Source organism: Anabrus simplex, chromosome 1 (genome assembly GCF_040414725.1).
Source record: "Anabrus simplex isolate iqAnaSimp1 chromosome 1, ASM4041472v1, whole genome shotgun sequence".
NCBI lineage: Eukaryota > Metazoa > Arthropoda > Insecta > Orthoptera > Tettigoniidae > Anabrus > Anabrus simplex.
In genome coordinates, this window is record NC_090265.1 from 352,288,183 (window position 1) to 352,311,713 (window position 23,531).

General features: G+C 41.0%; 1 protein-coding gene across 1 annotated transcript in view; it reads right to left on the reverse strand.

Annotated features, from left to right (window-relative positions):
• Nucleotides 1-994: 994 nt before the first annotated feature.
• Nucleotides 995-23,531, reverse strand: part of LOC136866716 (midasin) — a 425,839-nt gene continuing 403,302 nt past the window's right edge. Inside the window, exon 26 of the mRNA XM_067143861.2 lies at nt 995-1,486. Coding sequence (XP_066999962.2) covers nt 1,433-1,486 — 54 coding nt within the window. The 3' untranslated portion in view covers nt 995-1,432. The remainder of the gene's footprint in view (nt 1,487-23,531) is intronic.

Sequence of the window (23,531 nt, forward strand, 5' to 3'; positions counted from 1 at the left end):
AAAATGAATTCCGTAAAACACATGTCAAATTACAACACGTCTATCAAGAAAGCTTTTGACAAAATGAAACTCCCTTTTCTTCTCCTTCCTCCGCTTATCCCACACCTTGCTGGGGTAGAGGGTGCTAACTGCGTCGATTGTGTGGATTTGGGTCTGTTTTACATTCTGCTACGCATCATTCAATCGAAGGAGATGATCGTAACAACAATGACTGAAAACCTGTAAAAAATCATTCTTACGAGAGGTAATTCAACCGTAGACTGATCTGTCCCGATATTTCACCTGTCGTAAGTACAGACACATCGTTGCAGACTAAGGTGTATAATATCAAAAATGGCGCTTTTATTTATTTTGTAATGCAAAAATACAATTACGCTAAATTTAATAGGCCTATATTCCTTCTTTTACAACTAGCTTTACGTCGTACCGACGCATATATGTATTATGGAAACCATGGAATAAGACAGGGTTAGGCGAGGGAGGAAGCGCGGAAGAGGCCGTGGTCATAATTAAAGTACAACCCCAGCATTTGCGTGGTGTGAAAATGGGAAACCACGGAAACCATCTTCAGGGCTGTCAACAGTGCAGCTCGAACCCACTATCTCCCGAATGCAAGCTCACAGCTGCGCGCCCCTAACCGAGCGTCCAGCTCCCTCGGTTGTAATATATTCTTGGTGTAATGTTTCGTTAAAAGAATGCGACTCGTTTCCTATTTGTGTAATTATATCGTCATAATAAGTTACTGCATTATGAAAGTTACATTTCCTGTCATTTTTGGAAGAATTTATACGAAAATGTTACAATGCCTTCAATAGCATATTACATTTAATGAATCCATTACCGGATTGAGTCGTACCCAGCAAGTACCTGCGCGACTCGGGCCGTGAAGCGGTTACCTTGGTTTCGGGAGAAGGTGCGTTCGAATCCTACTGTCGCCAACCCTGAAGTGTTTTCTGTGGTCTCTCATTTTCAGGCAAATTCTGGGGTTGTACAGCAATTACGGCCACCGTGGCTTCCTTCCTGGTCATATCCCATCGATCTGTTTAAGTCGGTGCAGCGTAAAACCAATAACGCCAAATAGCATTCCGGCACGCCTCGGTCCCTGTCATGCACTCGCTTTGCGTCCACATCACCAGGCAGCTCTCGTGGACATCGCTGCTCAAGGAGACTTTGGATGGGCTCTGTTCTCTTCAGTGAACCTGCTTGAAATCAGGCTCCAGTCACCAGAAGTAAGATTAAACTTACGGTTGGCGTTGACGTTCATTCTACACCGTAGAGATCCAAATAATTTCAAAATAATAACTGTCTCTGTCAAATCTCTATAATAAAAGAAAATTGTTGCCAAATTTCAATGCAACTGCGATTGTCCAGAAATTAAGATAGCTTTAATTATCCAAAAGGCGTATTTCCTCGAGCATTTCCACTATCCAGTTTACTTACCACTGCTGTCAAGAAGAGAGCAAGATCTTTCAAATCGATTCATTACCTGAAAAGAAGAAAGGTCACAATGAGTGGTAATATTACAAGGATACATATTATAATTTGTCAATCATGCAATGTTTAGTACAATGTTAAAAAACATGAGTGCAAAATGACCACCTGACCACTATTAGTTTTGCTGTAGTGGGCAGTATGCATTACAAGCGGTAAATTTCCCACAAAAATCTTCACTCAAGATTCCTCTTCCACGGTGGTGATTCATAATAGATAGTAGCCCTCACTGGCTCGCCTCTCAATTGGCATTAGTGAGAAAATAGCTCTTCAGACATTATTATTATTATTATTATTATTATTATTATTATTATTATTATTATTATTATTATTATTATTATTATTGATAGTATGTGGCTTAACAGGGAGATCTTCAGTACTGAACATGAACATTTCATTGACCATAAAACAGAATTAGCTTTATAACAATGCAAATTCCCGATATGAATAGCTATTACTGTAGTTCTGAATTGATTACAGTCCAATTTCTTGTGTGATGGGAGTGTAACCGTACAACAGGGCATTTATAATAATAATAATAATAATAATAATAATAATAATAATAATAATAATAATAATAATATTTGATATTCGAATCTTCATAATTTTGATCGTATTATTAATTAGACACCACGCAACTCATTTTATATAAACAATCAAGTAAGGCAATTATTCTTGTATATGTAAATAGTGGGATTTGTAGAATTTAAAACGCATTAACATTTCCACTTGTAACTAAAGGCATATAAGAGCTGACAGGATATTGTGCAACGAGTGTTAAGTATAGCAGCCATTGCATCAGGCAAGAGAGAAATCAGGCAAGAGAGAAGTTCCTGCTGACGTAAGAAATTCTACCCTTTCCTACGCGTGGACACGCCCCCCGTGCCAGGCTAGCATGGTATCTAATATCTTGTGATCGAGCTATGGAGTGAACTGTTTGTCTATTATCGAGCTGCTTTATGTATTACTTTGTATGATTGCACAGTATTTCATTATAGTAACCAGGGCTATGTTCAGCTTATAGGGTCGTGCAGCTGTCAGCTTGCATCCTGAAGATAGTGCGTTCGAACCCCACTGTCGGCAGCCTTGAAGATGGTTTTCCGTGGTTTCCCATTTTCACACCAGGAAAATGCTGGAGCTGTACCTTAATTAAGGCCATGGCCGCTTCCTTTCCACTTCTAGAACTTTTCTATCTCATCGTCGCCTATCTGTGTCGGTGCGACGTAAAGCCAATTGTAAAAAAAAAAAAAGTAATGCTATTAAACTTCGGATTCATGACTGAATTATACTAAAATATATCCTAGAGATCGCGCAGAAGCGCTGTATGCATATCAACACCCTCTATTTAAGCCATCAGGACGTGTGAAGCCAGGTTAGTTTTCATGCCTGAATATCACAGGCTCTTCAATAATATCTTCCTTTCCGACCATCAGTACGAGTGAACGTGACCACATATGGGTCATTACACTCTAAATAGGGAAGTAGGTCAGAATCAGTTAGAGAAGAAGACGACATAACCAGAGCAGTTCCCACGAATTCGGATCGGGTTTTCACAGTAGTACAAGTCCAGGACCACGTTGGTAGCCCAGAAAAGGTAATTCCAGCACCAAACTTTTCATACAGTAACATAAAAAACAGAGTATTCAGCGGCGATAAATTCTAAGTCCCGACAATGCCAATAGCTTCTAGATGTGGCTTATAAGTTTTATAAATTGTAACAACAAGTCTCACAGGATATAATTTTGTTTTAATTAAAATAAGGCAGTTTAATTTTGTTTAAAGTAGGAGTTCAGTTTTTCAAATAATAGTAGTTGATACAATTTTCAGTTACAGTATAATCCTAAATTGTGGAAATGCGACCACGATATCTTTCCTGATCCACATACCAGTAAGTTTCCAAGTGTGTGAGCTTATCACCCCACACCTGGAGGGTAATCAATCAATCAATCAATCAATCAATCAATCAATCAATCAATCAATCAATCAATCAATCAATCAATCAAATCACTACTGATCTGCATTTAGGGCAGTCGCCCAGGTGACAGATTCCGTATCTGTTGTTTTCTCAACCTTTTCTTAAATGATTTCAAAGAAATTGGAAATTTATTGGTAAGCTATTCCAACCCCAAACTCTCGATCATATAAACTAATAGTTGCTCCAATTTGTCCTCTTCAATTCCAACTTTATCTTCATACTGCGATCGTTCCTACTTTTAAAGACACCACTCAAACTTATTCGTCTACTAACGTCATTCCACGCCATCTCTCCACTGACAACTCGGAACATACCACTTAGTCGAGCAGCTCGCCTCCTTTCTGCCAAGTCCTCCCAGCCCAAACGTTGCAACATTTTTGTAAAGCTACACTTTTGTCGGAAATCACCCAGAACGAATCCAGCTGCTTTCACTGGATTTTTCCAGTTCTTGAATCAAATAATCCTGGCGAAGGTCCCATACACCGGAAGCATGCTCTATTTGGGGGCTTACCGGAGACTTATATGCCCCCTCTTTTACATCCTTACTACAACCCCTGAATACCCTCATAACCATGTGCAGAGATCTGTACCCTTTATTTACAATCCCATTTATGTGATTAGCCCAATGAAGATCTTTCCTTATATTAACACCTGGGTAATTACAGCGATCCCCATAAGGAACTTTCACCCCATCAACGCAGTAATTAAAAGTGAGAGGACTTTTCCAATTTGTGAAACTCACAACCTGACTTTTAACCCCGTTTATAATCATACATTGCCTGCTGTCCATCTCACAACATTATCGAGGTCATTTTACAGTTGCTCACAATCTTGTAACTTATTTATTACTCTATACAGAATAACATCATCTGCAAAGAGCCTTATCTCTGACTCCACTTCTTTACTCATATCATATACAGTTCCTATATATAATGTAAAAGGAACGCCCGTACTTTAGCTTTATCGGAGAGCATGGGTTGACGCCAGGGCGTGTACGGTCCATGCTAGGGACCACAGAGAATAATTTTCTTTGTTTATTCAAGTTAGACAAGAAATATATCACCTTTTACAGATGTGAAGGATGGATTTGAGAAAGTCCAAACAGTGCTTGGAAGTGACGCTGTCTCTCGGCATCGGCGATATCCCGCTTTGCCAGACTCCTTCCTCCTCCCCACGGATCTCCTTTCAGCACCATGGCACTACATTATCCCACGGCAGTTGACAGGTCTTGAAGGTCCGATGAGGATGGGGATCGAGCCCGAGAGTCCGATGCCTGATGATCGATTAGGTGCAATGTGGAATTATTGATTTAGCATTTAATTCCATTTCGGTCCCATGAAGGGAGAAAAGAAGTGCATAAGCATCCCACAGAATGTCAATGAGATCTGGTACGACACCTCTTTACTGCACTACACATTTCGCGAATTAGTACCTTACTGAATATTACTACTCAACACAGTTCGTAGAATTTACAAGTCCCACAGTTCATAACGAAAGAAGATTAACACAGTTCAACATAAATGAAATGATTGTCGTTCGATGCACTTGTCGACGTGCACCAAGCCTACTTAGCAAACACAGTCCAAAAACCTCGAGTCTATTTTGTCACTAAGGTACAGACGAGCACATTAATGGTGTCCCGAGATAAACAATCAACACTGCCCCACTCCAGTACTGAAAAGAAGAGGAGAGAGTGAAGGGGTAGTGTTGAAGGCCAATCCAGTACAAAACATGGGGGAAGGGAGTGAAGGGGGTAGTGTCGAAGGCACAATGACTCACCTTCTCGCTTAACGCACTGCTGCATGGACTGCATGCAGACAGACCGCTACAAGACTCCGTTGTGATCGAAATGGGCACAATGGCGGATGTATTGAAGTACAGCATTAGGTTACCTACTCGTCCGGCCCCGCGGTGTACGGGGCAACGCGTCCGACCGCCCCGGGTTCGATTCCCGGCCGGGTCAGGGGGTTTTAATTGTAAATGATTATATCCCTGGCCCGGGGACTGCGTGTTTGTGTTGTCCTTAACGTTTCTCACATTCAACACTCAACACTTCCGCAATTCCAATTACATGCAGGTTCGTATATTGTGCAAGCAGGGGCAAAAGAACTCTATAGTTCGACGCCCCGAACAAATAGCATTTTTTAAAAAATATTAAAAAGTAACCTAGTCTGTTGATTACAGTATTAAGAGGTAAAGGAGGTTTTTAACCGAAAAGTATTTTATACTAGTTAGCAGTAGCGTAGCCAGGATTTCAGTTTGGGGGGGGGGCATTTATTTTGATAGGCGACCAAAATTTCAGAGTTTAGGTGGTATAGAATACCTAAAAAAGAAATTAGTGTCCTTGGATCCAAGTAAGAGTGGTGGATTCATGCGGATTCCGGAAGCTAATAGTTATCATCATCATCATCATCATCATCATCATCATCATCATCATCAACTTCTTCTTCTTCTTCTTTCTTCGTTTTTCCTACATCTGTGGGGTCACGGGTGCGAACTGTGTCGCACATGTGAATTTGGCCCTGTTTTACGGTCGGATGCTCTTCTCGACGCAACCACATATGGAGGGATGTAATCACTGTTGTGTGTTTCTTTGGTGCCTGGTAGTATAGTATGTTGTCTGAATATGAAGAGGAAAATGTTGGGACAAATACCAAGTCCCCAAGCCAGAATATAAATACGGTAATTTTATTATAATAATGGTCATGTAATAATCTATAACGAAATGACATTTTATACGATTAATGCGGCAAAGAAACACACACATACACGTCGAATAAAGATTTCTCGCCCTTCTCCATGGCTAGATGTTGAAACCAAGAGAATGGTGGCCCACCGTGACTCGTTATTTCGACATTATAAACAAACCTCAGATGACACAGACTTCGAATCTTACCGCATCTTAAGAAATCGCACAAAGCAGTTAATCAGAAATAAAAAATGTGCATATTTCCGGAATTTAACTAACAACTTTAATTCCAATCGCGCATGGGACCAATTTAGAGCTCTGGGAATAGGAAAACATCAACAGAGCCAGACAACTCCTGACATTCTACTTGACGAACTGAACGATTACTCTAGTAGAATAAATATTCAACCTACCCCAATTAACTGCACCGAATCACCGCCCTCCCCTCCAGCCAATCCACCGTTCACATTTCACAGTGTCACAGAAAATCAGGTTAAAAAGGCTTTGTACTCGATTAAATCAAAGGCCACGCGTGTAGATGATAATCCTATTACTTTAATACATAACATTATTGGTGCTGTCCTGCCTATACTGTCGCACATACTGAACTACTGTTTACTAAATGGAATTTTCCCTACTGTCTGGAAAACAGACAATATTGAATATTATACTGGTACCTAAGAGTTTAGACCCACAATCTCTCTCTGACATTCATCCTGTGTTCATACTCCCTGCGCTTTCTAAAGCCTTTGAACGTTTAGTATATGAGCAAGTTCTGGAATACCTAAATAAAAATGCTCCTTTGGACCCTTTGCAATCTGGATTTAAGAAGGGTCACAGTACCGCGACAACACTTTTGAAGGTAAGAAGAAACGCTATAGACAAACGACTGCTCACTAAACTTATCATTCTTGACTTCAGTAGCATCTTTCACACTACTGTATAGAAATTCCGACTATGATAAAGTAAATGGAACTGCTAAATTTCGACCTGGCTGCGCTTAAGTTTCTTAGTTATTATTTGAGTAACCATCAACAGCGTGTAACAGTAAACGACAAGGCCTCTAAATGGAAAATGAAACTTAGTGGTGATCCGCAGGGCAGTATTCCAGGGCCCTTACTTTTCTGTATTTATATCAATGACATACCATCCGTGACAGGAAGTAACATATCGACACTGTAAGACAAGATATTAAGAATGACCTCTGATGACTCAGGATATATGCACAACGAAATTCTCTTATACTAAACTCCACAAAATCTCAGGCAATCATAATTGGACCACGAAAATTACTGAGCTGCTCAAACAATGTCGCAATCCCGCCTATCCTACTGAATGAGAACATTATTCCCCACAGTAAACCGGTTAAAAATCTTGGCTTAATTATGAATGAAACACTTGATTGTTCTGGTCACACGAAAGAAATGCGTAAAAAAAGACTTTTGGAGTGCTTCACCCTCTTAAACGGCAGAGGGACATATTTCCATTTGAGCTAAAGGCAAAACTAATACAGACACTCATTCCCCCTATTCTTGATTACTGTTACGTTGTATTAGTTGATATGACGAGAGAAGAAACACTTAAACTTCAACGAGCACTGAATTTCTGCCTGAGATTTATTTACAACATCGGGTACGATGTTCATACCACCCCATACTATCAGCCTGTCTCATGGCTGAAGCCTGATAAACGTCGGCCGCTACACACTTTTACGATGGTGTTTAGGAGTGTTAGCTGAAAGTCAGCCACTGTATATTTCTTCTAAATTCATCTTTTTATCATCATTTCACAACTTAAATACACGTTCTAGATCCTATCTTTCTATTCCACTGCACCGCACAAATACAATTAATAGATTATTTGTGGTGATCGGCGTCACATTATGGAATTCCCTGTCAGCTCAGGTCAGAGAAACTAGCTCTTTATTAAGATTTAAGATCACCTGGTGAGACGTCCGACTCGTTGGCTGAATGGTCAGCGTACTGGCCTTCGGTTCAGACGGTCCCGGGTTCGATTCCCGGCAGGGTCGGGGATTTTAACCTTCATTGGTTAATTCCAATGGCCCGGGGGCTGGGTGTTTGTGCTGTCCCCAACAGCCCTGCAACTCACACACCACACATAACACTATCCTCTACTACAATAACACGCAGTTACCTACACATGGTAGATGCCGCCCACCCTCATCGGAGGGTCTGCCTTACAAGGACTGCACTCGGCTAGAAATAGCCACACGAAATTAAATTAAACCTGCCGAGACTACCTGCTGAGGACAGCTGACTGAATGGTTGAAGTGTGAATGTGTGCGTGCCTGAGGATGTCATTTTTAAGAGTTTTTAATATTGAAATGAAATGGCGTATGGCTTTTAGTGCCAGGAGTGTCCGAGGACATGTTAGGCTCGCCAGGTGCAGGTATTTTTATTTGACACCTGTAGGCGACCTGCGCGTCGGGATGAGAATGTAATGATGACGAAGACGACACATACACCCAGCCCCCGTGCTAGCGAAATTAACCAATGATGGTTAAAATTCCCGACCCTGCTGGGAATCGAATCCAGGACCCCTGTGACCAAAGGCCAACTCGCTAACCATTTAGCCATGAAGCCGCACTTTTCAATAGTAATTAGTTTTAATATTAATTTAGTTAGTAATGTATTTAAATTTATTTTTAAAACTATTAATTTTTGTAGTTTTAACTGTTTTACGCATCTGAGTATTTTATTTAAGATTTTGATTAGTGTGTGGTTAAGTATGCGAGAGGGCCTCGAGCCCTAACTTCGCCACTGTAAAAAAGGCACTAATAAATAAATAAATATAGAATGTAAGGGGTATGGGTATAGATATTTTGTTAGTTGGTAAAAAAAATGTCACAACATTATGCTAGGGAGTGTTTACCTTGTCCTATTAGTTTCCCTAGCGGTTAGGGCAGCGCAGTTGTGAGCTTGCATCCGGGAGCCAGTGGATTCGAACCCTTCTGTCGGCAGCCCTGAAAATGGTTTCCCGTGATTTCCCATTTTCACACCAGGCAAATGCTGGGCCTGTACTTTAATTAAGGGAACGGCCGCTTCCATCCCACTCCTACGCCTTTCCTATCCCACCGTCACCATAAGGCCTATCAGTGTCGTTGCGACGTAAAGCAAATTGTTAATTCGTTTCCCTCGTAAGCCTGGGGTGCAGAATATAGTAGCATTAAGTTACAGTTTTATGACGCTAATATTCGTATGTATAATTTTTATTAACGTGCCAGAAACCAACGACATGGAGTGTTGCCATTTCAACACCGTTTTGAGGGCCACCGACCAAAGTCGGGATTTGAACCTGCGAACTCGGACTCAGAAGGACAGCGACTCAACCAACTGAACCACATGAAAAGGAGGCGTTTCTGATTATTGTTATAAATAGAGTCAGTTAGTATATTCACAAAGGTTTTATGAGGAGCATCTATTAAGGCGTACGTTTTCCAACTGTCCTAAATGCACGAGACCGGACGGAAGAACTAGCTGGAAGCTAAAGAGCCTTGCAGGGGTGTCGCTTCCTTCTCTGTACACTTTTCCAAACCAAACTCCATGGCGTAACAGCCCCGAAGGGCCATCGCCTACCAAGCGACCGCTGTTCAGCCCGAAGTCCTGCAAATTATGAGGTGTCCTGTGGTCAGCACGACGAATCCTCTCCGCCGTTATTCTAGGCTTTCTAGACCGGGGCCGTTATCTCACCGTCAGATAGCTCCTCAATTATAAGCTCGCGGGCTGAGTGTACCTCGAACCAGTCCTGAGATCCAGGTAAAAACCCTGACCTGGCCGGGAATCGAACCTGGGGCCTCCGGTAAGAGGCAGGCAAGCTACCCCTACACCGCGGGGTCGGCTTGTTACTTTCAGGTCACCTGATTTTAGAATTAGACTTAAGGCATCCTGCATTCGATGCCCGCCACTGACAGAGTTAAGAAAGGCATAGGGTCGGGAAGATACAGCCTTGTTTGTGGGTGCAATAGAGTTGGCCATGAGTCTCCCGTGATCGAAATATCTACGACCTGGCAGGTAGTCACCTTCACGGGGCGTCGTACCAAAGTGGTTCTTTTTTTTTTAGAAAAAATAAAAATAAATGATTCTACTTCCTCACAAACGAAGAACGATATCAATTTTACGAACAGTTTCAATAATGCAGCCGGTTTAGAGTACAGAAGCTATGATTTCCATTGTTGGATATAATTACATGGCAACAATCAAAACCATCAATATCTACAGAAGATCCGTCACCGCACTCGGTAGGACCGGCTTTCTTTTCATATCCACCGGGCGAGTTGGCCGTGCGGTTAAGGGCGCACAGCTGTGTACTTGCATCCGCTTCGAACCCCACTGTCAGCAGCCCTAAAGATGGTTTTCCGTGGTTTCCTATTTTCACACCTTAATGACAGCTGAGGATCCAACCAGCCTTAGGGCTGAAGACTGAACATACAACATACAATTAAGACTACGGCCGCTTCCTTCCCACTCCTAACCCTTTACTTGCCCATCGTTGCCATAAGACCGACGGTGCGACGTAAAGCAAATTCTAAATACAAAATAAAACATCTTTTCACAATCCCTTCCATGGAAAAGTTGTATCCACGCTACTGGCCTAGACTTGGCCACTGAAATTATTTCGTGGGTACGCCACTGCATCCACTCACCATTTAAGGTACAAGGTAAGCCCAAAGAACTTCAAATGGCACCATCAAAAGTGCATGTAACTATCTTGTAATAAGCGGACGTGATAACTCTCATCAAGACGGCCGAGGTTTGAGTCGCAATCGATGCATGAAACATTTTTAAAATGGGAAGTCACGTTTGAGTAATAACCGCATCATTTATGATGGTGCATTTTGAGTATTAACCATTCTTTGGGCTTGAAGTTGAGCTTCAGTAGAATAACCTTTCCCAAACCTGAACTGCTTTCTATCGAACCAGTTATTAATTTCGTCTAATACAATCAGAAAGAATGCTTTCCCAAAGATTACATGCAATGCATGGTCACACTAACTGGCCTGTAATTTTCAGCTTTATGTCTATTACCCTTTCCTTTATAAACAGGGGCTACTATAGCAACTCTTCTTCCATTTGGTACAGCTCCTTCATGCAAACAAAAGTCATGCTATACGACTTCGTCACTAACAGTACTGGCTGGCGCTCAACATACTTAAAGAGTAATTTCATTAAGCGAATACATGATATGTGTACAATACGATGCTAAAGAACAAAACAGGGCAATTTTGTTTATAAAAGTAGGTATAGTTACAATGGAAGTCTCCAGATTAAAGTAATTATGTGTAATAGTGGTGGGATCGCCACAGGAGTTTGAATGGGTTGTGTAATAAATGAATTTGCTCCTCGTCATACGATACGTAACATTTCATAATTTCGGTAAATTAACTACTTAAAGGAATAGGAAGGGAATAACTTATCTTTCTTTCTTAATCTGTTTACCCTCCAGGGTTGGTTTTTCCCTCGGACTCAGCGAGGGATCCCATCTCTACCGCCTCAAGGGCAGTGTCCTGGAGCGTGAGACAATGGGTCGAGGGATACAACTGGGGAGAATGACCAGTACCTCGGCCAGGCGGCCTCACCTGCTAAGCTGAACAGGGGCCTTGCAGGGGGATGGGAAGATTGGAAGGGATAGACAAGGAAGAGGGAAGGAAGCAGCCGTGGCTTTAAGTTATGTACCATCCCGGCATTTGCCTGGAGGAAAAGTGATAACCACGGAAAACCACTAAACGCGACACCACCACAGAGGCGGAAAAGGGAATAAAACGAAGTAAAAATATTAAACGATTTCTGTTTCGTATACCGTATTTAGCGTCATGAAGGTGCGGGAGAGGCTGATGCAAGTTAGAAATTAAATAAATAGCCATTTAAAGGTATCTACAAGACTGAAGTATACAGCAAACAAACTTGCAGAAATCTAGCCATTTGGATCCCAAACAGAGAAGTAGATCAGTCAACGTATTAACACCCCAGCAGTTCGGCCCCATGGTGCAGGAGGCAACGCATCCGCCTGTCACCCGACACCCCCGGGTTCGGTTCCCAACCGGGTTACGGGTTTTTAATTGTAAACGATCAATATCCCCGGCCTGGGGACTGGGTGTTTGTGTTGTCATTAACGTTCCTTTCTTCACATTCAACACTTTACAGTTCCGGAATTTCCAAATACACGCATGTTCATAACATATGGTGCAAGTCGGGGCAAAATATCTTTCTAGGTCAACGCCCCGAACAAATAGCATTTTTTATTTAAAAAAAACTCCCCAGCACTGTATCTGCCACCTGCGAATATCATAATTATGTAGATTTGTTGAAAATAGTCTCCAAGTTGCAACTTTAAATGTCCATGGTTTGTTTAAGTCTTTCGGACAAGATATATGGATGCTCTATCTAGTTCAAGGGTTCCATTTTTCACAAGTTAGATGCCGTAGTTGTTTTTTCTTCTTGTAGATTGGAATCCGTCAGGCAAGATAAGACGTAGACCTAGTTGCTGACAGACAAGTCAGTTGCGATATACACTCAACAGCCATAAAATTATGACCACCTACCTACTACCGATATAAAACCGTCCAGGCGAAAGCAGCGTCACCTGACGAGAAATGACTGCTATACCGCTTTTCACGAGAGTTTAATCCCGATATAAACAAATAGGAGGAGCACCATGCCTATGCATGTGGATATGGACGTAGTTGATTGGAGAAGCAACCGTCGCACTCACTCGACTGTATGTGAGCTCGAAGAAAAGTAGTACGTCGCGTTAATTTAATTTTATTTTATTTTATTACATATAGAGAGTTCGGAAGAGTACGTAATCAAATTAAAATATGGTTGTCATATATACCGGTATATACACACTACCGCTCATTAATTTCAATACACCCAATAATTGACAAGTACTTCTCTATAGATAAGGTCTAATACCGTGGGTACGGTTGAGGAAGCAAAGGAATAGTACAATAGCTGTACACAGGTCATGATTTTTGTTTGTGGTCATCAAGATACAATAGTATCCAACAAACAATGTTGTCTACATAAACGTTATGTACCTATTGGGTATGTTTGTTTACTTATTTCCCGACGGACGCCGCATTTGGTGCACCTGTGTTGTTCCCTGTAGAGATGTGATATCTGCAGCGAACGGCAAGCTTTGCCACGATACATAACATGTGGTTCCTGCACGTCAGTTCCTTCGTGACAGTTGAAGTGTGCACATCGCTAGTATGGCTTCACGAGTGGAGACATTCATAGAAAAACGTGCTGCAATTGTAGCACTTAGCCAAGCAGGTTTATCTGTTCGCCAAATTGCGAAACAGTGTAGTGTGTCTATAGGGGGAGTGCAATACACCCTTCACCGCCAGAAGACAACAGGCAGCAATAAGGACATTCCAGACTAGGACGACCTCGTATAACAACTAAAAGCGATGATAAATATATCAGAATTACCAGTAAGACAAACAGATTCAAAACAGCGCCCCAAATTCGTGCAGAATTGGTAGAAATGAACACGACAACAATATATGTTGCAACATTAAAAAGGAGACTGATAGAAGCCGGCTTGAAATGATGTGTCACAGCAAGGAAACCCCTTCTAAGGCACAGAAATAAACAGAAGAGACTTGAATGGGCTAGAAAACATCGTAATTGGACATCGGAAGAGTGGACGAAGGTGTTATTCATCGATGAATCGAAGTTCGAGATTTTAGGAACCAAAGGGAGGATATTTGTTCGCCGATTTGCAGGGGAAAGGGTAGCCTAGCAGTGTGTTCTACCTACAGTTAAACACCGTGGAGATTCTATTATGGTTTGTGGATGTTTTGGCGGAGATAGGAGTTGGCGACATTGTGGGAATAGAAGGATGTATGGATCAGATGCAGTATCACCGCATACTCCAGTATCATGCAATACCAAGTGGATTGCGCTTAATAGGGAAAGGGTTCACCTTACAACAGGGTAAGGACCCAAAACATCGGTCGGCATACTGTACGAACTACATTGCATCAAAGGAAAAAGAGAAAGTACTGAAATATATGGTATGGCCGTCCCAACGCCCCGATTGTAATCCCATTGAAATTGTCCTGGATGAAGTGGACAGACGTATCAGGGAAGTTAATACATCCAGCAAGGACCATCGCTCGTATATCGTTAACGATGTGTGGAATCATATAGATTCACGATACCTACAAAAACTAATTGACAGCATGCCTCGAGTTTGTGAGGCAATCATTAAATCCAAAGGAGGATACTTTTATGAAAGTAAAATATGTTTTTGATTCGATTATATATGTGTAAGTTAATATAATTATCTTTATTGAAAAATAACGTTTGATTTGTGTTGTAACCAGGGTGTATTGAAATTAATGAGCGGTAGTGTATGTTTTTGTTTTAATAGTGATTAAATAACGAGAAATGAAGGGACAGGGCGTGGTGTAATTCAGGAAGTCTTCTCGTAGTGAGGGAAAGTCCCAAGCTGTACGGCGTGGAGATAAGGCGTTCTTCTGTTCCTACAACCTACCGCGACGTATCAGTACGCTGCGGTCTCCGAAAATCGTAAAACTAGTTAGTGGAACGTAAAACCAATACCATTAAATTAATGTACTAAACTACTGTATAAGATCAAGCTACACTGATGTAAAGGAATACAATGGCCTTGTAGAAGACAAGTGAGGACGGGCTCTCGTCATCTTGAAACAAAGCTCTTATCTGAGAGAAAAGAAGCGCCAGAAGTGGGCTGGCTGCTGTTGTTATTGATTGCGACCCCCCGACCGCCGGACGCCTTACCCGCCACCAGCTGATGTATCATCATCTAACCCGACAAAACAACAATATTCATTCAGTCGGTCCTGAGCTCCAACGTTGGGAAAAACTATGGTCAATATCGCACAATTATCGTGCGCTATTTGTGTCTGAACAACTGGAAATAAAACAATCGTGGCCTTAATAAACGGAAGGCCCCTACATTTCCCTGGTATGAAAACGGAAAACCACGGAATACTATATTCACAACAGCCTACTCTGAAGTCAGAAACCGAAGATCTCTCAAATACAAGCTCACAGCTACACGATCGGTTCCGCGCAGCCAACTTGCTCAGTAAATTATTTCTTCCGGTGTGTAGAAAGGTGCACGCCATTAAAAAAAACCCCGGACTGCTCAGGGTTTAATTCCTCCAAATACTTAACAGATCCTCACTCGTTTTTGAAGTGTTTCTCCAATATCTCATAGGTGAGTAAACCGCCAGGCTGTATAATATAGTCCTCAGTTACCATCAGTTATGAACAAAAGCCTGTTGAAGCAACTGGATAGGAACTGATCTGCACAGAGAGCATTTGTGGGTGCTAATCACGACGCAGCGAAGAGTACAAACGAACATGATAGGGAGGTACCTCCAAACCATATAAATATACGGTGTCCCACACTGAACACGTGCGAGCGGTGTAGTGCGCCAGCATTTCCACGTCAGAAGATAACACCCACAAGCGGCCCCTGTGAATCATTAATAGGAGGTTCTGACGCACAAAGAAGATCGCAGGTTACGGAGAAGCTCTTACAAGAAATATTCGCGAAACGCCTGACAAAATGGCATAAAATCAAATGAGATGGAAAGCTCAGCTGTCATCAATGCTTGTTGTACCAACTTTTGTCCTGCCCACAGCGCTAACTATACATACTTTGATGAACCTAGATAGATATTGGTATAATCTATATATATAAAAGCAAGTCGGGCTGGAGCGATGTATATATAAATATTTAAAAATGAAAAAAGACGTGAATTAATGAGGCACTTCCAGAAATCTCAGAAATTTTAAACTTGGTACGGAGGAAACTGATGCCCCCAGGATCCCTAGAAAAATCGGAAAGTCTCAAAATTCCCTGAGGGGGCACGCTGGGGGGCTCAAATTTTGGGCTCAGCATAAGAACACAGTCGTATAGTATATCCAAAACGATAACCTATAGGTTTCGTGGGCTTAAAAATTTTCGAGAATTTCCTCATTTTTATCCCCTATCCCCCCAAATCAAAATGGCGGCACAACCTGCCAGACGAAGTAGACAATTGAAATTTGGTGAAATTATAGCTTTTGGTCCCTAACCGACGGGAAAATTCCAAGATGTTCAAATTTTTCACTTTTTACCCTCCAAAGATATCGAAATATGGAGGCAATTTTAATGACTGTGCAGACATTCCTTTTGAGCTATTTTTTGGCTAAACGGTAAGTCGTATCACAAAACGGATGGCACAATGTCCCTTCAATTCGGAGTGATCTACAACTTTGGTCCTGTGACATTTTGTCGTATCTCTCTCCCTTATACGTTAAATTTGGCTGTATTTCTGGATTGTTCGTAAATTTGGTGATTTTTACAAGTATATTTCATTGTTTGACACACTTATAAGAATGATAGGATCATCATGTTGTGTGCGCACATTGGCACGATTAAGGGACATATGTGTACCAAATTTCATGATTCTAGCTTATACATAAGTAGGCAATAAGTAATGTAAAATGTTAAAAATGCACCCAAATTTCACCCTATTCAAAATTTGATCTCAATTTACCCCCTTAATATGGGAGATACGAGGAAATGGTTTAGAAACAAACATGTAGAGCGATAAATGAGGCGTCTGATGGCGCAAACCGTTTCTTAATATCATAAACCGTTTAGGAGATATGAAGCTCGAAGTGGAAGTCTGCACTTTTCAACGTGCTCGTGCTTACCTGTCATCTATATATATAAAAGCAAGTCGGGCTGGAGCGATGTATATATAAATATTTAAAAATGAAAAAAGACGTGAATTAATGAGGCACTTCCAGAAATCTCAGAAATTTTAAACTTGGTACGATGGAAACTGATGCCCCCAGGATCCCTAGAAAAATAGGAAATTCTCAAAATTCCCTGAAGGGGGCACGCTGGGGGGGCTCAAATCTATATATATAAAAGCAAGTCGGGCTGGAGCGATGTATATATAAATATTTAAAAATGAAAAAAGACGTGAATTAATGAGGCACTTCCAGAAATCTCAGAAATTTTAAACTTGGTACGGTGGAAACTGATGCCCCCAGGATCCCTAGAAAAATAGGAAATTCTCAAAATTCCCTGAAGGGGGCACGCTGGGGGGCTCAAATTTTGGGCTCAGCATAAGAACACAGTCGTATAGTATATCCAAAACGATAACCTATAGGTTTCGTGGGCTTAAAAATTTTCGAGAATTTCCTCATTTTTATCCCCTATCCCCCCAAATCAAAATGGCGGCACAACCTGCCAGACGAAGTAGACAATTGAAATTTGGTGAAATTATAGCTTTTGGTCCCTAACCGACGGGAAAATTCCAAGATGTTCAAATTTTTCACTTTTTACCCCCCAAAGATATCGAAATATGGAGGCAATTTTAATGACTGTGCAGACATTCCTTTTGAGCTATTTTTTTGCTAAACGGTAAGTCGTATCACAAAACGGATGGCACAATGTCCCTTCAATTCGGAGTGATCTACAACTTTGGTCCTGTGACATTTTGTCGTATCTCTCTCCCTTATACGTTAAATTTGGCTGTATTTCTGGATTGTTCGTAAATTTGGTGATTTTTACAAGTATATTTCATTGTTTGACACACTTATAAGAATGATAGGATCATCATGTTGTGTGCGCACATTGGCACGATTAAGGGACATATGTGTACCAAATTTCATGATTCTAGCTTATACATAAGTAGGCAAAAAGTAATGTAAAATGTTAAAAATGCACCCAAATTTCACCCTATTCAAAATTTGATCTCAATTTACCCCCTTAATATGGGAGATACGAGGAAATGGTTTAGAAACAAACATGTAGAGCGATAAATGAGGCGTCTGATGGCGCAAACCGTTTCTTAATATCATAAACCGTTTAGGAGATATGAATCTCGAAGTGGAAGTCTGCACTTTTCAACGTGCTCGTGCTTACCTGTCATCTATATATATAAAAGCAAGTCGGGCTGGAGCGATGTATATATAAATATTTAAAAATGAAAAAAGACGTGAATTAATGAGGCACTTCCAGAAATCTCAGAAATTTTAAACTTGGTACGATGGAAACTGATGCCCCCAGGATCCCTAGAAAAATAGGAAATTCTCAAAATTCCCTGAAGGGGGCACGCTGGGGGGGCTCAAATCTATATATATAAAAGCAAGTCGGGCTGGAGCGATGTATATATAAATATTTAAAAATGAAAAAAGACGTGAATTAATGAGGCACTTCCAGAAATCTCAGAAATTTTAAACTTGGTACGATGGAAACTGATGCCCCCAGGATCCCTAGAAAAATAGGAAATTCTCAAAATTCCCTGAAGGGGGCACGCTGGGGGGGGCTCAAATCTATATATATAAAAGCAAGTCGGGCTGGAGCGATGTATATATAAATATTTAAAAATGAAAAAAGACGTGAATTAATGAGGCACTTCCAGAAATCTCAGAAATTTTAAACTTGGTACGGTGGAAACTGATGCCCCCAGGATCCCTAGAAAAATCGGAAATTCTCAAAATTCCCTGAAGGGGGCACGCTGGGGGGGCTCAAATTTTGGGCTCAGCATAAGAACACAGTCGTATAGTATATCCAAAACGATAACCTATAGGTTTCGTGGGCTTAAAAATTTTCGAGAATTTCCTCATTTTTATCCCCTATCCCCCCAAATCAAAATGGCGGCACAACCTGCCAGACGAAGTAGACAATTGAAATTTGGTGAAATTATAGCTTTTGGTCCCTAACCGACGGGAAAATTCCAAGATGTTCAAATTTTTCACTTTTTACCCCCCAAAGATATCGAAATATGGAGGCAATTTTAATGACTGTGCAGACATTCCTTTTGAGCTATTTTTTTGGCTAAACGGTAAGTCGTATCACAAAACGGATGGCACAATGTCCCTTCAATTCGGAGTGATCTACAACTTTGGTCCTGTGACATTTTGTCGTATCTCTCTCCCTTATACGTTAAATTTGGCCGCATTTCTGGATTGTTCGTAAATTTGGTGATTTTTACAAGTATATTTCATTGTTTGACACACTTATAAGAATGATAGGATCATCATGTTGTGTGCGCACATTGGCACGATTAAGGGACATATGTGTACCAAATTTCATGATTCTAGCTTATACATAAGTAGGCAATAAGTAATGTAAAATGTTAAAAATGCACCCAAATTTCACCCTATTCAAAATTTGATCTCAATTTACCCCCTGAATATGGGAGATACGAGGAAATAGTTTAGAAACAAACATGTAGAGTGATAAATGAGGCGTCTGATGGCGCAAACCGTTTCTTAATATCATAAACCGTTTAGGAGATATGAATCTCGAAGTGGAAGTCTGCACTTTTCAACGTGCTCATGCTTATCCGTCATCTATATAAATAAAATCGTAACGACCGTGTGTCTGTACGTTGATTATTTTGGCGAAATTTCCGTACAGTTATCCGTTTCACCTGTAATTATGACCATCTGCATCATTTTTAGCTTTGGTGTCCGTTTGTCTGTTTGTTTGTCTGTTTGTCTGTTTGTCTGTCCTTCTATAACTTGAAAACTACTGGATATATTTCCACCAAACTTCATATTTAGAATCCACCTGTCCTTGGGTAGGTTTTAGCGCAAAAAATAAAATCGTAACGGCCGTGTGTCTGTACATTGATTATTTTGGCGAAATTTCCGTACAGTTATCCGTTTCAGGTGTAATAATGACCATCTGCATCATTTTTATCTTTGGTGTCTGTTTGTCTGTTTGTTTGTCTGTTTGTCTGTCCTTCTATAACTTGAAAACTACTGGATATGTTTCCACCAAACTTCATATTTAGAATCCACCTGTCCTTGGGTAGGTTTTAGCGCAAAAAATAAAATCGTAACGACCGTGTGTCTGTACATTGATTATTTTGGCGAAATTTCCGTACAGTTATCCGTTTCAGGTGTAATTATGACCATCTGCATCATTTTTAGCTTTGGTGTCCGTTTGTCTGTTTGTTTGTCTGTTTGTCTGTTTGTCTGTCCTTCTATAACTTGAAAACTACTGGATATATTTCCACCAAACTTCATATTTAGAATCCACCTCTCCTTGGGTAGGTTTTAGCGCAAATATCGTTTCTAAATCCCTGAACTGAGTGGGGATTTTTACGAAACCGAAACCGTGATTTTGCACTCCCTCAAAGTATACACAACCGAACTTAATGGAAATCAACCTGCCTTAATGAAAATGAATTTCTAAACCTTTTTTTCTCATGTGCATCATTTCGATAACAGGATTTAGTAAGGGAGATATCATTAACGGACCGTTTTTCAGTACAAATCCCAGCGGGTGCGTGTAAAGCGTACTTCTTACAACTTGAAAACTAACAAGATATTTGAACCAAATTTTATATATAGCATCCATCTGTCCAGGGGTAGGTTTCCTTGGTGTCTGTTAGTTAGTTAGTTAGTTAGTTAGTTAGTTAGTTAGTTTGTTTGTTTGTTTGTTTGTTGGTCTGTTTGTCTTTCTCTAACTTGAAAACTACTGGATATATTTCCACCAAACTTCATATTTAGAATCCACCTGTCCTTTGGGGAGGTTTTAGGGCAAATATTGTTTCTAAATCCCTGAACTAATTGGGGGTTTATACGAAACCGAAACCGTGATTTTGAACTCCCTCAAAATACACACAACCAAACTTTATGGAAATCTACCTGCCTTAATGGAAATTAATTTCTAAACATTTTCTTCTCATGTGCATCATTTCAATCACTTACAGGAAAGATAGTATGATCAAACTCTACACGAACATTGGCCCACCCAGTACCCATATGTGAGCCAAATGCTATGTCACATAATTATCCGAAAAGTAATGCAATGTAAGATATTCTTACACAAATTTCAACCTATTCAACGTTTTTGATTCAATCTGACCCATGAATAGATTAGATGCGAGAAAATATCATAGGACCAGCCATTTAGATCGCTAAATACTGCGCCTTACGGTACAATCCTTTGTCGATATGACGTACCGTTTAGCAGCAGTTAATCTGTAAATGAAGGTCTGCAATATTGTAAACATTCATATACTTTCGTATGTCCATCTGTATATATATTCATTGATGTCGATTTGTAGCGATCGAGAAAGGATGTGTCTGCTATTGTAATCAGTACTCCCTACACCGACTTTGACTGCTGGCAGTAGGAATGGGGTCCTTCTCCAACTCCTGTGTAACTGGCATTAGTAAGGAGGGCCTACCATTTTAATGAATAATTCACTTTTCGATTTGTCTTGCAGAAGGCAAGGGATCATGCAGTTTTGTTCGAAAGTCCCCTACGCTATTGTGTTTGGCTCTAGGCCAGGGTGCCCGCCATTATAAACAAATGTTCCAATCTAAAATTTGACTAGCATTAGGCATAGTGGCCTGCTATTTTCATGGAAACTCACTAATTCTGTGTGACTGGCAGTAAGCTGGCTAGCAGCAGTAAAAAGGGACTGTCATTATAATGATAACTGCACAACTCAATTTTGACTGGTGGTAGGGAAGTTGCCTGGTATTATAATAAAAACTCCTCAACTGTAACCTGTCTGAAAGTAGGAAATGGGTCTGCCATTGTAACTAAAACTCCCCAAATCGATTGTGACCGCGCAGTAGGCATTGGGGCCTGCAATTATAATGTAAACTTGCCAACTCGATTGTGAATGGCAGTAGGCAAGTGAGCCTGGCGTTATCATCACAACTCCGCAACCCTCACTTTACATTGGAAACAACGTATGGGGACCTCCCCATGCTATTTCTCGGATAAGGCTAAGAGACATGCAATTTTAAAACAATCTCATTTGCTGCACGCACAGTATTTACGTCGATATCCGTATACAATGTAGAATACCGTAGCGAAGCACGGGTACATTTGCTAGTAATGAATAAGACAGGAAACTCAGCTATAAATAATTATTATTCTACTAATTTTAATTGTCCGTTATTCTTAAATATGTTTGTGGGTCCTGATGTAGAAATCTGTTAAGCAAAAATGGAAATCATAAGCACACTAGATGAATGACGCATTCGTGCAAGTGAGAGTTGAGCAACTTCAGCAACTTGAATCTTCAATAACCCAGATAGCATTGTCAGGAGCATCCAAAGCAAAATATTCAAATAGAAATGTAGCTTTATTCCAGGTATGCTTAATCATGCCACTGAATATGGGGACACTGAATTGATTATGGACACGCACAAAAATGTTAATAGCGTTACGGCTCTGGATGTTAATATCAATGTTCTCGAGTAAAATTTCGCTCACAACAACGTTTAGCAAACTTCTTCCATTGACGAAAGGATGAAATAATAATAATAATAATAATAATAATAATAATAATAATAATAATAATAATAATAATAATAATAATACTGATTTTACTACCTTTACGCTTTTCGGAGACGCCGACATACCGGGAGCTCTTTAACGTACTGGTAAATCTACAGAAACAGGGCTGACATATTTGAGAACCTTCATATATCACCGGACTGTGCCAGGATCGAACCTGCCAACTTGGGCTCAGAGAGCCAGCGCTTCAACAGTCCGAGTCACTAAGCCAGTTCTCGCAAGACAGCTCTGGTGATGCAGCTACATGAGCCCTGGCATTGTCGTGCATGAGTACGAATTCAGGGCAACACCGTATGCAGCAACCAACACATGTTGTAGATGTATCTGCTTGATGTACCCCGCAGCGGTAAGATTACCACGGACGACGACGAGACCCGTACGGCGATCAATACTGATGCCACCCCGTAACATCACAGAACCTTGTCCGAATCAGTCGCCTTCCTGGACAACATTTGGCATATACTGCTCACCACGGCGTCTCCATACACGTTGACGTCCATCACGCTGTGTCAGGAGAAATCTGGACTCGTCTTGTGAACAACACAGGTCTCCATTGGCGAAGATGCAAGTTGACGTGGGTACGGGTAAACAGAAGGCGAGATGCGCGATGTTGCTGCGTTAAACGGGACACTCGAACAGGACGTCTGAGTTCGTAACGACACTTCTCTTAACCTGTTCCTTACTGTCTGGTCAGACACTTTGACTCCGGTGACCTTTCTGAGTTCTTGTTGCAGTTCTCTGGCAGTTGCTGAACGATGCCGCAACGCACAGATGGTCAGATATCGGTCATCCTGTGGGGTTGTCATGCGTCCACGACCTTGTCCAACCCTCCTTGTGACCTGGCCTGTCTCATTGTAGCGATTCCACAAGCGGTGAATAACTGACGGTCAGACATTGAGATCCACGCCTTCAGAAGCAAGTGATGCATTCTCAATTGAAGAATGGAGAACTTAATCAGATACAACAACAACAGCGATACAATGACGTTCTTAATTCTCATATGAAGAAGTGTCAAACTGACAC